A 13,143-nucleotide genomic window follows, 5' to 3' on the forward strand; every position below is an offset into this window, starting at 1 on the left:
CGCCCCGTGACGCCGGTTGCCATAGCGGCCGCGCCGCTGGCCATGGCGGCCGGGGAGGAGGACGACGTGGAGTGGGTGGTGGACACCATCGCCGGCTTCCTGCGGGGGCCCGCCTGGTCCATCCCCATCCTGGAGTTCATGGAGCACAACTGCGAGGGTGAGCGGGCGCCGGGCGGGGCGGGGCGGGTGTGCCGGGGCCTGTCCCGGGCCTGTCCCGGTGCGGGGTTCCTGCGGGCCCGGGGCGCTCCGGGACCCGCGGTGTGCCGGGCGAGCCGTGCCGGGAGGTGCGGACTGCATCCATTAGCTCCTGCCGGGATTATGGCGTGGGCTGACACCCGGCGAGCGCTGCGCCCCGGCACGGCCTCCGGAGCTCTCCAGAGCCGGGAGTTCCCCTCAGGAAACTCCTCTGGAGAGCCGAAAGCGCCGTCCGGCCAGCGAGGCAGAGGAGAGGGCCCAAAGTGAAATTCCTGCAGTTACGTGAATGCTGTCAGGTCAGAGGTGAAAACCCCTGAGTTTCAGTACCTCGCAAAAATGCCAGTCAGCACTGTCAGTGGTTGCCGGCAGTGTCCTGTAGGTGATCCTGCGTGTGAGTTTAGCTCCAGTTCAAACTTCCATTTCTTCCTTTGTCTTCTTGAGACCATCGAGGCATAATCTGGGGAGCAGCCTGGGTGAAGTGGAAGTACAGGCAATGAGGAGGGGCCGGGATTGCCCTGTAGCCAGGGGAGACCTGTGCAGGTTTGTATCTGCGGAGCGTGAAGGAGGAAATAGACTTTGTGATGCAGAGATTTGGCTAAATTACTTCTGCTTACAGAACAACTGCTGCTGCCAAAAAACACCTGGATCCTTACAGTACTGAAATAATGACAATTAGGTCAAGTCTGAAAGCAGTGCCTAAAAGCCCTTTGGAAAAACAAGGCAGCTTTGCTTGTGATTCTTGAAAAAAAAATTACTTTTCAGTTTCTTCCTGAATCGTTTCTACTCCCCCAAACTTTGCATGAAGCATGATTGTCAAGAGTCCATACACCTTTCCCTCTTAAAACTGGGAAAAGAGGAAGGGAAAGCTCCTGGAAGGGAAAGCTAGGAAAGGCTAGAGAAAACTAGACTGGAAGGTTTGTCCTGGGAAGTCTGCCTAAACATGGGGTGAGCCAAACATTCTGGTTACCTTGCAAAGGGTCTGGGTTTAGCTATCGAGGGAATGGATTTATCCCTCTCAGGAGCAATGATCCCTTCTCCTTAGAAGGTTGAGGGAATTTACTGACAGTAAGAAGATTTGTGGAACCGCTGTAAATTTCCACCTAGTGTGAGGCAGGCTGGTGGTGGTCACCTCCTGCTCTGCTGATTCCACTGCTGGTTTTTACTGGCATACTTTGTCAGGACAGAGTCCTTTGCACTCCCAAAACATTTGATCTTTGGGCTGGACAAGCAAATTAGCAACGCTCTGATTAACTGGGAATAATTTGTGACTCCTTGAAAATACAATTTGGATTTTGGTGATAGGTATGTGAGGAATTAATTTTAGAACTGTAGTTACTTCGGCCAAGTCCTTGCACTTCAGCTTGTAAACTTATTGTAGTGGTTTTCTGTCTGTTAGCAAGTGTTTGCTTTCTCTCTCTCCCTCTTTCTGGGAACTTGATTAATTTTTTATAATAGTAAATTTTTATAATAGTAATTTCCTTTTACATCAAACTGGAATTAAATAGAGGGGTGTGTATCATCCCATTTGAGGGGTCCTGGCCAAGATTCTCAGCTTTAACAAGAAGATAATGAGTGTCTCCCAGGACATCTGTGTCCCCTGGCTTGTCTGCATACTGTGGTTCTTCAGATGTTTATTCCTCTTGGGCAACCACAGACTGTGCCAAAACCTTAGGGAATAATGACTACGTGATTCAGAAGCCCTGACTCAAGAAAATCCAAGGTCTCTGTTCCAAGTACTCCTTAAACCACTTAGCTGAGAGGAGATGCTGACTGCAGCTTGCTTTACTTGGCACTGAACCTCATCCCTCGTGTCCCCAGCCCGGGGCCAGGGCACGGGCTGTGCCAGCTCCCTGCTCTCCCTGCAGGGGGAACATCCCCTTGGCAGTGCCAGGCCAGCTGCCACTGCCATCCCTGTGCTTGGCATCCCCAGGGCAGGAAGGGTGGGGGAAAAGGGGACGGAGCAGCCAAGGTGAAAGTTGTGGTCTGCAAGAGCTGGGAGCGATCCCCAGCAGAGGCTGTCAAGTGTCTTCACTCTCCTGAGTTTGGTGATGTGGTGGTTGCACAGAACTGAATTTAATCCTAGATATTCGTAAGCCTTTTATTTTCATTTCTTCATTAAAAATTTTGCCTTGTGCAAAACCCACAAGCAACGTTGGTTTTCCAAAGTATGATTAAAAAGCAGATTTTCCTCTGATTTTTGGGGATCTGAAATGTGTCATTGGATTTTTGTCATTGCACCTCTGTGTTAGGAAGTGATGCTGCTTTAGGAAGTGCCACCTCAGCTCACACCGTGTCCAGGTCTGGAGTGGTGTGGCCTCAGGGCTGGGAAAGATGCTGGATGCCTTCAAGAAGTCACCCTGAATTTGTGTGAAGGTTGCACTGGTTCCAGAGGCATCCCCACCATCAGAGATGTCACATGTACACAAAGAGTAAATCACACTCGTTCACCAGTTTAAGCAGAATTCCCATTCTTCAAATGACTTCAAAGGATGTTCCTGGCAAGTGACTTGTCCAAGTGCCTAATCTTGAAGGGGATTGAGGCAGACTTATTTCTAAGCCTCTGCTTTAATTGCCAGGTTTTACATTACCTCTCTTAGTTGTTGGCATGAAAAAATATAAATTAGCCCCTTCCCCCAACCCTTGGTTTCCAGTTCCTCTTACTCTCTGCTTCTTCCACATATTCTGCAGCATAGAGATCATGAGCTTGGGTAGCTCCAGTCAGGGATTTTAATATGAATTTACATGAATATGATTAATATGGCCTATAGTATAGGAATGTCCATTTTCCTAAATCAGGATAGATATAATTAAAATATCACTAAACTGCACCAGATTTCCTCTTTGGGTTTATCTGGTTGTGCAGGCAGGGACTCATTTTCCTGCATCACCTTGGCTTCTCACTACAGGAATGACATTAAAAAATTATTTAAGTAATTAATAAATGCATCTTCCATGTAAATACATGGAGAGTGAGAAATTTCCTGCTTGGTGTGTCACAGAACAGCCTTACACAGAATCATGGGGTAGTTCTTATATAAAACTTACTTTTTGTAAGTGAATGTGTCTGCTGAATCCTCAACTTGCTTACAAGTCTGTTATGAAGATGCATTTTCCCAATATTAAATTATGCAGCTTAATTACTTTCAATTATCAAAAGCACACACTTAGCCTGAGTGTGTGGCAAAACACAGGCCTTTTATAAATCTTTAATAAATTTATAAATTTATTTAAAAGATTAATAAATTCATCTTTATAAATTTATAAATGGCCTATATTTTCATTGATTAAATATATTTCCCTGTAAAGGTTAATCTTGCTGTTTAGGGTGCAAGTTAATTTGTGGTGGTTTGTACACTGACTGCAAAATGTTTCTTCTTCCCCCTCTCAGTTTTTGATGATGAAGAAGAAAGCAAGTTGTCTTACACAGAAATTTATCAGGAGTACCAAGCTCTGGTGAGCATTATTCACTATCTGTGGTAAATTTCTAAGCAAAAGAATTTAAAGTGCTAAATGAGTATTTAGATGAACTTCTAATTGGGTGATTATTGTTATTCAGTGTATTTCCACATGTTATTTAGAAATCCTGTGAGTTGTAGTTGTCATATGCATTTATAGGCCTAAAGACCAGGGACATGGAAAAGAAACTGTGACACAGGCATAGCTCTTAGGCTGTTTTACATATTCATTAAAATTAATATATCCACTACCTTCAAGATTGTATTTATAAGCTTGGTAATGTTATTTTCTGTCATGTGAAAATGACAACCAGCAGGATGTCTGAGAACACTCACAACTTGTATTCTGTTCACAAAAATCTTTTGAATTATCTTTCAATTATCAGAAAAAACTACAGGAGATTTTTGGAGCTTAAATACCTATAAAATAGTACATGCAGATTTCTAACACCTTCTGTAATGAGGCTGGGAAATACATGACATTAAAAAGCTTTGATTGAATAAACACAAACCAGCATTTATTTCTGCTCTGACACAGACTGGCAAAAGCCTTTTACTTTCATGAAAAAGCCATGAGGAATACTAGCCAGGAGTCTGGGGAAAAGGTGCACAAGGGAGAGCCCTGGAAACTGGAGAAGATACATTAAGGAGTCATCAAATTTAGCAATAAAAATGCTCATTTTGAACAGTTCATGAAAGCAAATAAAGCTTGAAATCAGAAAAATAATTTATGCTATTGTAGTGATTTTCCTTTGAGTTTATAAACCACATCAGCAGAAAAGAACAATGACAGAAATTCCTATGATTCTCAAGGAAAAACCTTAGAAGGTAAGGCTTATCCTTTCTTACAGGTGGAGAGGTTACTAGAGGACTACCTTAAAGAAGTTGGAATTAATGAGGAGAAATTTCAAGAAGCTTTTTCTTCTCCTCTTGCAAAGACCCACACCTCCCAGGTATTTGCCCTCATTAAGGAATGGATGGATTTCATTCTGAGCTTGATGGTTTCCCTAACACAGCTGGCAGGAGATGAAACTTGGAAAAGTTTTCCTGGTGAAACTTTCATGGTGAAACTGTAATTTTCAGTTGAACTGCAGCTGCAAACTGGCACTGGGAAACCCAATTTTGTCCTAATATCAGAATATTGTCAGAATGTTGCTGCAGACATGTTGATCTAAAGACATAACCCACCAAGTTATTTTCCTGACCATGAGCTCTTTTTGTATATCTGGAAAAGCAGACAGATAGAAGAATGAAATATAATTATTAAAAGCATGCTCCCCAGAATTGAAAAATGAAGCTAATTTCAAACAGCTGGTTAGGATTTCTGTGGGGGTTTAATTTTGTGCATATCTTTCCTCCCACAGGCCATTCTGCAAACAGTGCTGGCAGCAGAAGATTTTAGACTATTTAAAAAAATGATGGTACAGAAAAATATTGAAATGCAACTGCAAGCAATTCGAATCATCAAAGAAAGAAATGGTGAGAAGTGGTGCATGTGGGGGTTCTCTGAAGGTATTTTGTGTTCTTTGGTGACTCTTTAAGCCATTCATAAATGAGTGTGGAATGCTGCTTCTGCTCCAGTTCAAGTTACAGGAAAACACCCAGCTGATGATACTAGGACAGGGATTTATTCCTCAGTCCTTGGCCTGCACCCCCAGTGACAGCTGTCTGTACTGTCAGGTTAACAGAATTTTCAGGTCTGTTCGTCTGCATTCCTCTGTGAAACTTACCTCAGTTTTCTGTTGCAGAATTTTGGTGGCATTTCTGAGTTAAGGCAGTCAGAGCAGTTCCTCAAAAGGAGCAATATCAACAGCTGGGACTCTGCTCCCTGCATGGCAGGGATGTTTTATTGTGTGCTGTGCTCACTGTGCATTTCACACTGAAAATTCCACTCAGGAAGCACAAGTTAAGGCCTTCATCATGCTCATACATGCATGAGAAAGAGGATGAAGGGAAAATAATCCACACCCAACTTTGCTGCTCTGTTGATCCTTCTGAAAGGATTTTAATCCCGCTCCTTCCTTCCATGTCTTTCGTTTTACTTACTTCTTACTGTGTGAGTGTTTTTCAGAGAATAATTTTAAAATATCACCTTTTATATAACAGCTACATTTGGGGGTGGTTCAGGTGGCCATGGCTGAATTGCAGCCTACAGGAAATGCCACATAATGGTCAATGCAGAGCTTGGCTTAACTTTTGATGTCAAAACTTTCATTGCCAGAAATCTTTGCCTTTTTCCTAACACGATTTAGAACATTTTCCTCTAGGATCTTTGTGGAAACAGTTTACATGGCTTTGGTTTTGTGAATGTGATTTTCTTTCGTTTGGGTTTTTTAAAAAATTTTCTTTTCTGCCAACTGGAGCACAAAATCATTTTCCTTAGAGTAAAGCATAAATCTTGGGTTTTTTCCAGGTGTATTGCCTGAGTGTTTGACAGAGGGTTCTGATGTATTCAGTGAAGTTGAACAGGAAGAAATGAAAATACTCAGGGAGGTTTTAAGGTAAGAAATCAATCGGTCCCACTTTGTATGTTACTTTAAAATACAGCTCTGTAGGACCTAACTCTTCCAGCCTTTTCCAGGAAACTGCCTTTATCTTACAGATAACAGGAATATTCCTGTCAACGTCCAGCCTGAGGGAAAATGGGTGGTGCTGGGCAGTGGGTGTGCTCAGGAATATTGAAACAGTGAGTGAGAATTGCTGCTGTGATCTGAGATGTGTGAGACCAGCACAGCTTCTGCAGATCTCCCCCACTCCCACTTCACAGACACACAAACAAATAAGAGCAGATGAGTCCATCCAGGTTATATCAGATAATGCTGTTTTCCCTCTGGATTCTGGGAATACTTCCCTTCCTGTCTTTAAATTAGCAAATTAAGTAAAGGGATAGGTAAGTCCTGGAAATTCTTGCACAATTATTTTAGCACAAAGGTGGTTGAGGACAGTGGGCTCTTGTGTGCTTATCCCAATTATTTATTTCTGTTAAGTTGTGGAAATACTTTAGATACTGACAAATTCACATTACCCTGTAATTGCTTTGATAGTCATCAAATATTTAAGCAGTGTTAAATTTCCCTGAAAATCACTACCACTAAATGAGTTTTGAGTATTTACTCTTGTTTATTGTTACAGAAAATCTAAGGAAGAGTATGAAATAGAGCAAGAGAGAAAGAGGACTGAAGAAGTGAGTGTCTCACCTTTGTATGTGATTTATGGGACTGATTAAGAAATCCCCTGCAATTCTGTCTTGCCCAGACCCCTTCCAGGCAGTGTTCCAGCAGTGCAGAATTCCCTGCTCAGCATCTGAGCCCTGCAATCCTGCTCTTGGGTGTCAGCCCTTCACATCCAGGAGCAGCTGAATTGCTGATAGTGTCAGGATCAAAGAGCCTTCAAAGTGTAAGCTGCTGGGAGATGACAGCACTCACAATCCCACAGGAATTACCTTCAGGATGGCTTGACAGACAGTGTAGTTACTCATTAAGTGTTCACAAGAGAGAACTAATCACCAGGACCCAGAAATCCTCTCCAGGAGAGCATCCCTTGGTGTCCATCAGAGTAAACCACAGAGAAAGGAAACTAAATGGGAATGGGGACTGTCCAAATTGTGGGATCATGGCAATAAACCTGCCCTTGACTGGGAAAACAGGCAGGTTTTATCCCAATCCCCACAGACCACCAAGAATATCAGTATTCTTGATGAACAAGCCAGATTGCAGAGCCCCCAGTCAAGTTCACCTGGCCAGAGAAGATGATAGTGTTCAGTGATATGATTTCTGTTAAAAGAATGTTTCAACACAAAATAATTTCATACTTTAATGAATGGTGTGGGGTTCTGACATGAATGCCATGGTTGATCAACAGCCATTTCTAGGCAGCAGTTCTGAGAGCAGGGCTGGGTTGTCTGCAGTGTAAATAATGCAGTTTTAATTGGAATTTCTTCTGGGAGAATCCTGTGTGTGGACAGTTCAGTACCTGAGGTCCAGTGCCAGGAAATGTAACACTTGGGTTTATTTGTTTTCTAATTCAAGGCACGTGCTAAACTCAAAGCTCCAGATGTTACCCAGCATTTTCCAGGAGATTCAAGAGAAGCTGTAAAAGTTAAGGAATCCACTGAGGGATCTGAGGATGCTGAAGAAAGTCCAAAATGCCCATTAGGTAATTTTAGGGGGAGTGCAGTGCTGAGTGGGCAACATGATGCTGGTTTTAAATGGTTCAAGAGTCCACTTGTATCAAGGTTTTAAGAACTTGGCTGGATAAGGCTGTGAATAAAGTGAATTTGTCCTGCAGGAATGCCTTCCAACATGGGATGTTTTACTATTCCATAATGTCCTCTTCTGATTGATTATTTTTATCTCATGTATTTATTCTTTCTAATTGTTTTCTGTGTAAAATTACTTAGAGGGATCTCATAAATCTACAAAAGAAGACCCCAAACCAGTTTGCCCAGTACAAAAAGGAACTGAAAACTTACCTGAGCCCTCCTGTACCAAGGGGAAAGAAGACACTAAGAAAAGGTCTGCTGGGAAAGGTTCAGAGAACACAGTGCAAAAAGCTGGGGTGAAAGGACCTGTAAGTTAAAAACAAATTTAAAAAAAAGGCAAACATTGAAGTAGAATGCAAAAAGAGAGGATTACATGCAGAATATATATTTAAAATAGTATTATATCTAAATACAGAATTTCTGTTATTGTAATGAGGTGGATTTGGATTATTTTGGGTTTTTTAAAAAACAAATATGTAAACACTCATGTTATTCACAGTTTAATCAGCACAAAGTTCAGCTCATGATTTTTGGTTTCAGAGTAGAATTCAGCATTCAGTCCTTTGGTAGTTTCTTAGGAGACAGCTCTGACTTGAAGCCTCAACTTGGATTTGCTTTCACTTGGTAATTTTGGAAGCAAATAGGATGTAAATGTGCTTTTCTTGCACAGGACATTGATACAAAATAATTAATTTCAAAATTTTCAATTTTCCCCCCAGGATTTATCAGAAACTGAAAAGCAGCAGCTGAAGCAACGTGAGGATTACCTAAAGAAAAAACGAGACCTGCTGCTGGCTACGAAGAAAGAGTCAAAAAATAATGCAGCACCACCCAAGAGTGATCAGAAAGAGGAGGAATCCCCTCCCAAAGAGGTGAAGCACTTTCCTATAAACCCACAGGTGCTTTCACTGCAGCTGTCCATGCTGCTGCTGAAGGGTGGCAATGGGTTAAAAGGACAAGGGGGGAATATTTCCAAGTCACTGGCTTTGCAGAAGCTTCAGGCTGGAAGTTCCAGTGCTGAAGTTGGCATTGGTTGGCTTCAGCATCATCACACCCTCCTGATTAACTCCAGTTTATGGATGGATAAAATGCCAGTTTGTTCTTAGGCTGTGACCTACTGCTTGGCTCCTCACATCTCAGGGGTTTTCTTTTTCTTTTGCAAATGCTTGAAAACTCTCTCAAAATTAAGAGGAAAATACTAGAAGACCTTAAACCCTTCTTACATTACAAAACAATGTGGTAACTGTTCTGTTTCTAACCCCAAAATCACTACGCTTCTTTACAGAGCAAGTACTTCAGGGCATGAACTAAAGTCCAAAGACTTTCTATTGCCTCAAAGACTTTTCAGAGTGCATTTTATTATGCTCAGAAGGTGCTCCAAATCCTGGTGACTGGGGAGCCTTCAGGACAATTGCTCAGCAGGAGCTGAAGCTCCCAAAACAGAGACCAGGGCAGTGGGAGAGGGCAGGGTGCTGGCAGGAGCCCCACCCACCCCTCTGCTCCGTGCTGGGGCTGGTGGTTGCTCACTGCAGTGTTCTTTCCACTCTGTTTTTAGGAAATGTCAGAGGAGAAGCAAAGGCTGCTCCAGAAGAGGAAGATGCTTGCAGAAAAGCTAAAAGAAGAAGTAATTAATAAGCGGTAGTTTTAAGAGGCTCATTGCTGACCCCAAGAACAGAAGGATGTTTTAGAATAAATTATCAGTAAGTGAGGCATTTCCAATCTTGCACTGGGATTTATAGAACTTGCAGACAAGCAGCTCAGTTCCTGGTAACTCCCAATTGCAAAAGCCACTGAGACACACCGTGACCACTCGTTTTGCAGAGTGCTGCACAGTCCCTGCCTGTCCCACAGCGAGGCCGTGCCAGCACTGCAGAGCACAGCCCTGCTCCAGCCCTGAGCCCCAGAGCAGAGGCAGATGGAGAGCTGGGAAAGGAATTCCTGTGGCTACAGCTCCGAGCTCAACACTGCAACTGTTCCATGGCAGCAGTGCAGAACGTGGTTCCTTTCACTGGCCCATCATAAACCAGTGGCTCTTTTTCAGCTGTGCAGTGTAATAAAGTCTGGTTCACAAGGAAGTGCCCTCGACCACCTCATTTGTGAGAAAGCCAATGTACCTTGGGAGTCAAGACATGCACAAATGAACTCCAGGTCACAGTGGTTTACAGCTTTTGGGGCAGCTTCCCAGGCTCCAGGGCCCAGGTTGCAATAAATGCAACTTTAAATAAAAGGAGTTGCTTGAGTGCAAAGCTGAGACTGTTCCAGCACTTCACTGCCAGAGCAGCAGAAATCTTTTAAAGTCCTTTACTGGTTTGGCTTTCACAGACTCAAAAAGAAGCCAGGAGAGGTCACCCTTGGCCATGGCATGGCCTCACTGAGAGGTCACCCTTGGCCATGGCATGCCACAGCTTCTCACAAAAGAGACAAACCCACCCCTTCTAGTTTCATGGAATTTTTATTAAAATAGCATTTATAACTGGTACACGTTGGCAGATGTTCTGTTTTTTCCCCAAAAGTGGCAGTGGAAGGGCCCAGGCAGGAGAACAAACGTGGCTGCCTGTGAGGGCAGACTGGGAAGCAGCACCGAGGGGTCACAGCCCCAGGAGAAGCCAGAGAGGGCTGGGTGTCTCCTTCTCCTGGGATTGCAGGCTGGTGTTTCACAGGGATCTGCTGCCACTTCACCCAGTCCTTTCCTAGGAACTATAAAATTCATGGCATTCTTGGTTTTGCTGTGAAGCAAGCTCCTGTTTGTGAGTGTTTTTGAAGCTCCAGCTGTACTGCAGCAGGCGCTGGCGTGGCGAGGAGCAGAGCAGGACTGACCCTCCTTGGGAGTCCTGTGGAGAACTCGGCTTGGAGGCTGCCAAGAGAATCAGGAACAGGGCTCCACGCTCCAGGAGATGTCACTTCTGCTCCTCAGGTGAGTGAAGGCACATCCCAGGTCCCTGCTGCTGTCATGGCCTGTGAATCTTTACTGGTGGAGACAAAGAGCCATGGGGGAGCACAGCAGCTTGAGAGGGAGCACACGAGGAGGGGGCTGCAGCTTCAGCAGCAAACTCCTCCTTGGCTCTGGAGCTGATGGGTGCTCCCTCACAGTCCTGGGTGGCCTGGAGCTGTCTGGAGACAACACCACTGTCCCCAGGTCCATCAGAGCACCTGTGTCTTGCTCACACATTGGGAAGAGCTCCCCCATTCCCTCTGGGATTCCATCCATCTGAAACCTGCATGGATGACTAACCTGAAACAATATCCTACAACAGCCACATGGAAAAGGCTGAGTTCACCTTACCATGTGTAACAAACCAAACAAAAGCAGCAATTATGGAATTACAGGGTCACATTTTAATTCCTGAATTTTACAGTTCAGCATTAATATCACCACATGTATACAAATGGTGTAAAACAAGTACAGTGGTATCTTTAATACAAAATAAACTTCTGTTTTATGGAAAAAACTATACTTCATATCTACACAGACAGCCCATCTTTTTCAAACAAGAGCTAAAATTAAAACTAACTACAAAAATCTCCAAAACAGAGAAACTGCTTCAGTTTAAACTATTCCAGGAGAAATGGACCCATAACACGTATTACAAGAGTGATCTATGTGGTGGATTGCAGCTGGTTCCATCTTGAACATCTCTGACACAGTCGCTGGGAAATCTCCTCTCACTCAGTCATGATCTCAGATCACATGTGGGCAAACTAACATTAAAATATTTACAGTTCATGTGCTGCTCTTAGAAATAAAACCTGGACTGTTTGCCTCTGTCACCTTGCCATGAACTCCCCTATTCCTGTCACAGTTCACTCACCTATATGGAATGTGCTTTTGTGTTTTAAAAAAGCAGCTTTTGTACCACCCCAGGTTCAGGTGCTGCTTGTGGATTGTGCCTCCAAGCCCTCAAGGTGTTCTGCAATAACCCTGCCTTGGTCCAAACTGCCTTTGCTGTTAAAATGCTGCTCAGTCCATCTCTGTGAAAAACCTGTGAGTGTTTCTTATTCCCAACCAGCTCCCAAAGAGGGAAGCAGCTGCTCCAAGAGGAGGCAGCCCTGGAACACCATGGAGCACGCTGGAATTCAGGATCTTCCCAACCTGAGGGCTGTGCCAGGTGCAGCCCCACCATGGCACAAGCAGCTCCTGCAGACCTTGGGAAGCCACTGCTCCTTGGCATAGATATTTCTGGACGTCTCACTGACAAAACAAGCAAAACCTTCCATTTTGAATCCAGCTTCCATTCTCTCCTCTTGGAAAATACAAATTAAAACTTATTTTAACTGTTTTAAACAACTCAACATGCACTATAACTGCAGTGTCCCTCCCTCCAATCATGAGAAATGCAGTTTAGTTGGTAATAAATGGTCCCAAAATATGGATTGTTCTTATGCAAACAGAGTTAGTTTTCCCTTAAATTTTTTTTTAAAAGAGGCATTGCTAAAAGAACACAACTGACAGCACCATTACAAAATTAAGATTACTGGGTTCAAAATTTAAGTTTGAATTTTTTTTCCTAGTTCTGTTAAACACTGGGGAAACCCTGCAATATTTTTTAAAAAGTGTTACCATACCTTTCCCTCCCCCTTTCCCTCCCGACACCTGAGACTTTCCTTGCTGAGAAGCCATCATCCAGGTTCTGAGAATACTAACCCACCTTTTTTTAAAATTTTTCTTTTTTTTGACAGCCTGAATGGCAGACTCCTTACTTTCTAGAAAGACATTAAGTTCCTTGGAAGATCTGTGTTTACAGAACTAACCCTTTCTAGCTGATACACCGAGTTTCTTTTGCTACTCCTTGTATTATCTTAGATACTCATGGGAGAAAGCTTTCTGATTCAGATTCTTTTTAGCTCTTAAAACAGTTGCAGCATTTGAAACCCCATAATAAAAGTTCTTATTCCAAAGTTTTGGTTTCTTTTATGAACCCAGACGAGGTCTTTTCCTTGGAGAGGTCTCCTCCTCTTCATCATCGTCTTCATCATCAGGATAATCCACTAGCCCAACTAGACTTCCCTGCCAATTAGAAAAAGGAAAAAGGAAGTTTTTATATTGAAGAAGTACCTAGAAAGGTGCAAATTTTGAACAAAACCTCCAGCCAACTTGTCCAGGGCACACCAGCCTTTGGCATTCCATTTGCCTGGAAAACGAGTTTGAACCTCAAGCTGCAAAAGCTTCCCCACTCCTCTGGGTGTGGACTGAGAACTGTTTAAAAATCACTGTCAGACCAGCAGGACAGACAC

General features: G+C 43.5%; 2 protein-coding genes across 4 annotated transcripts in view; one reads left to right on the forward strand and one right to left on the reverse strand.

Annotated features, from left to right (window-relative positions):
* CFAP36 (cilia and flagella associated protein 36) lies at window positions 1–12,449 on the forward strand. Its single transcript, XM_064415586.1, has 10 exons — window positions 1–157; window positions 3,584–3,648; window positions 4,502–4,603; window positions 5,015–5,129; window positions 6,064–6,151; window positions 6,783–6,834; window positions 7,679–7,805; window positions 8,050–8,219; window positions 8,631–8,783; window positions 9,467–12,449. The coding sequence occupies exons 1-10, from the start codon at window positions 43–45 to the stop codon at window positions 9,551–9,553; spliced, it is 1,074 nt and encodes a 357-aa protein (XP_064271656.1). The 5' UTR covers window positions 1–42; the 3' UTR covers window positions 9,554–12,449.
* PPP4R3B (protein phosphatase 4 regulatory subunit 3B) overlaps window positions 11,225–13,143 on the reverse strand; it is an 18,448-nt gene continuing 16,529 nt past the window's right edge. For all 3 annotated transcript variants that reach the window (XM_064415570.1, XM_064415571.1, XM_064415569.1), the window contains exon 16: window positions 11,225–12,916. In XM_064415570.1, coding sequence (XP_064271640.1) covers window positions 12,821–12,916 — 96 coding nt within the window. In that variant the 3' untranslated portion in view covers window positions 11,225–12,820. The remainder of the gene's footprint in view (window positions 12,917–13,143) is intronic.

Source organism: Passer domesticus, chromosome 3 (assembly GCF_036417665.1).
Source record: "Passer domesticus isolate bPasDom1 chromosome 3, bPasDom1.hap1, whole genome shotgun sequence".
NCBI lineage: Eukaryota > Metazoa > Chordata > Aves > Passeriformes > Passeridae > Passer > Passer domesticus.

Coding starts and splice junctions, on each gene's coding strand:
- CFAP36 (XM_064415586.1), top strand. CDS start 43: ATGGCGGCCGGGGAGGAGGACGACGTGGAGTGGGTGGTGGACACCATC. Junction 6,152..6,782: donor ATACTCAGGGAGGTTTTAAG/GTAAGAAATCAA, acceptor TTATTGTTACAG/AAAATCTAAGGAAGAGTATG. Junction 7,806..8,049: donor AAGTCCAAAATGCCCATTAG/GTAATTTTAGGG, acceptor AAAATTACTTAG/AGGGATCTCATAAATCTACA.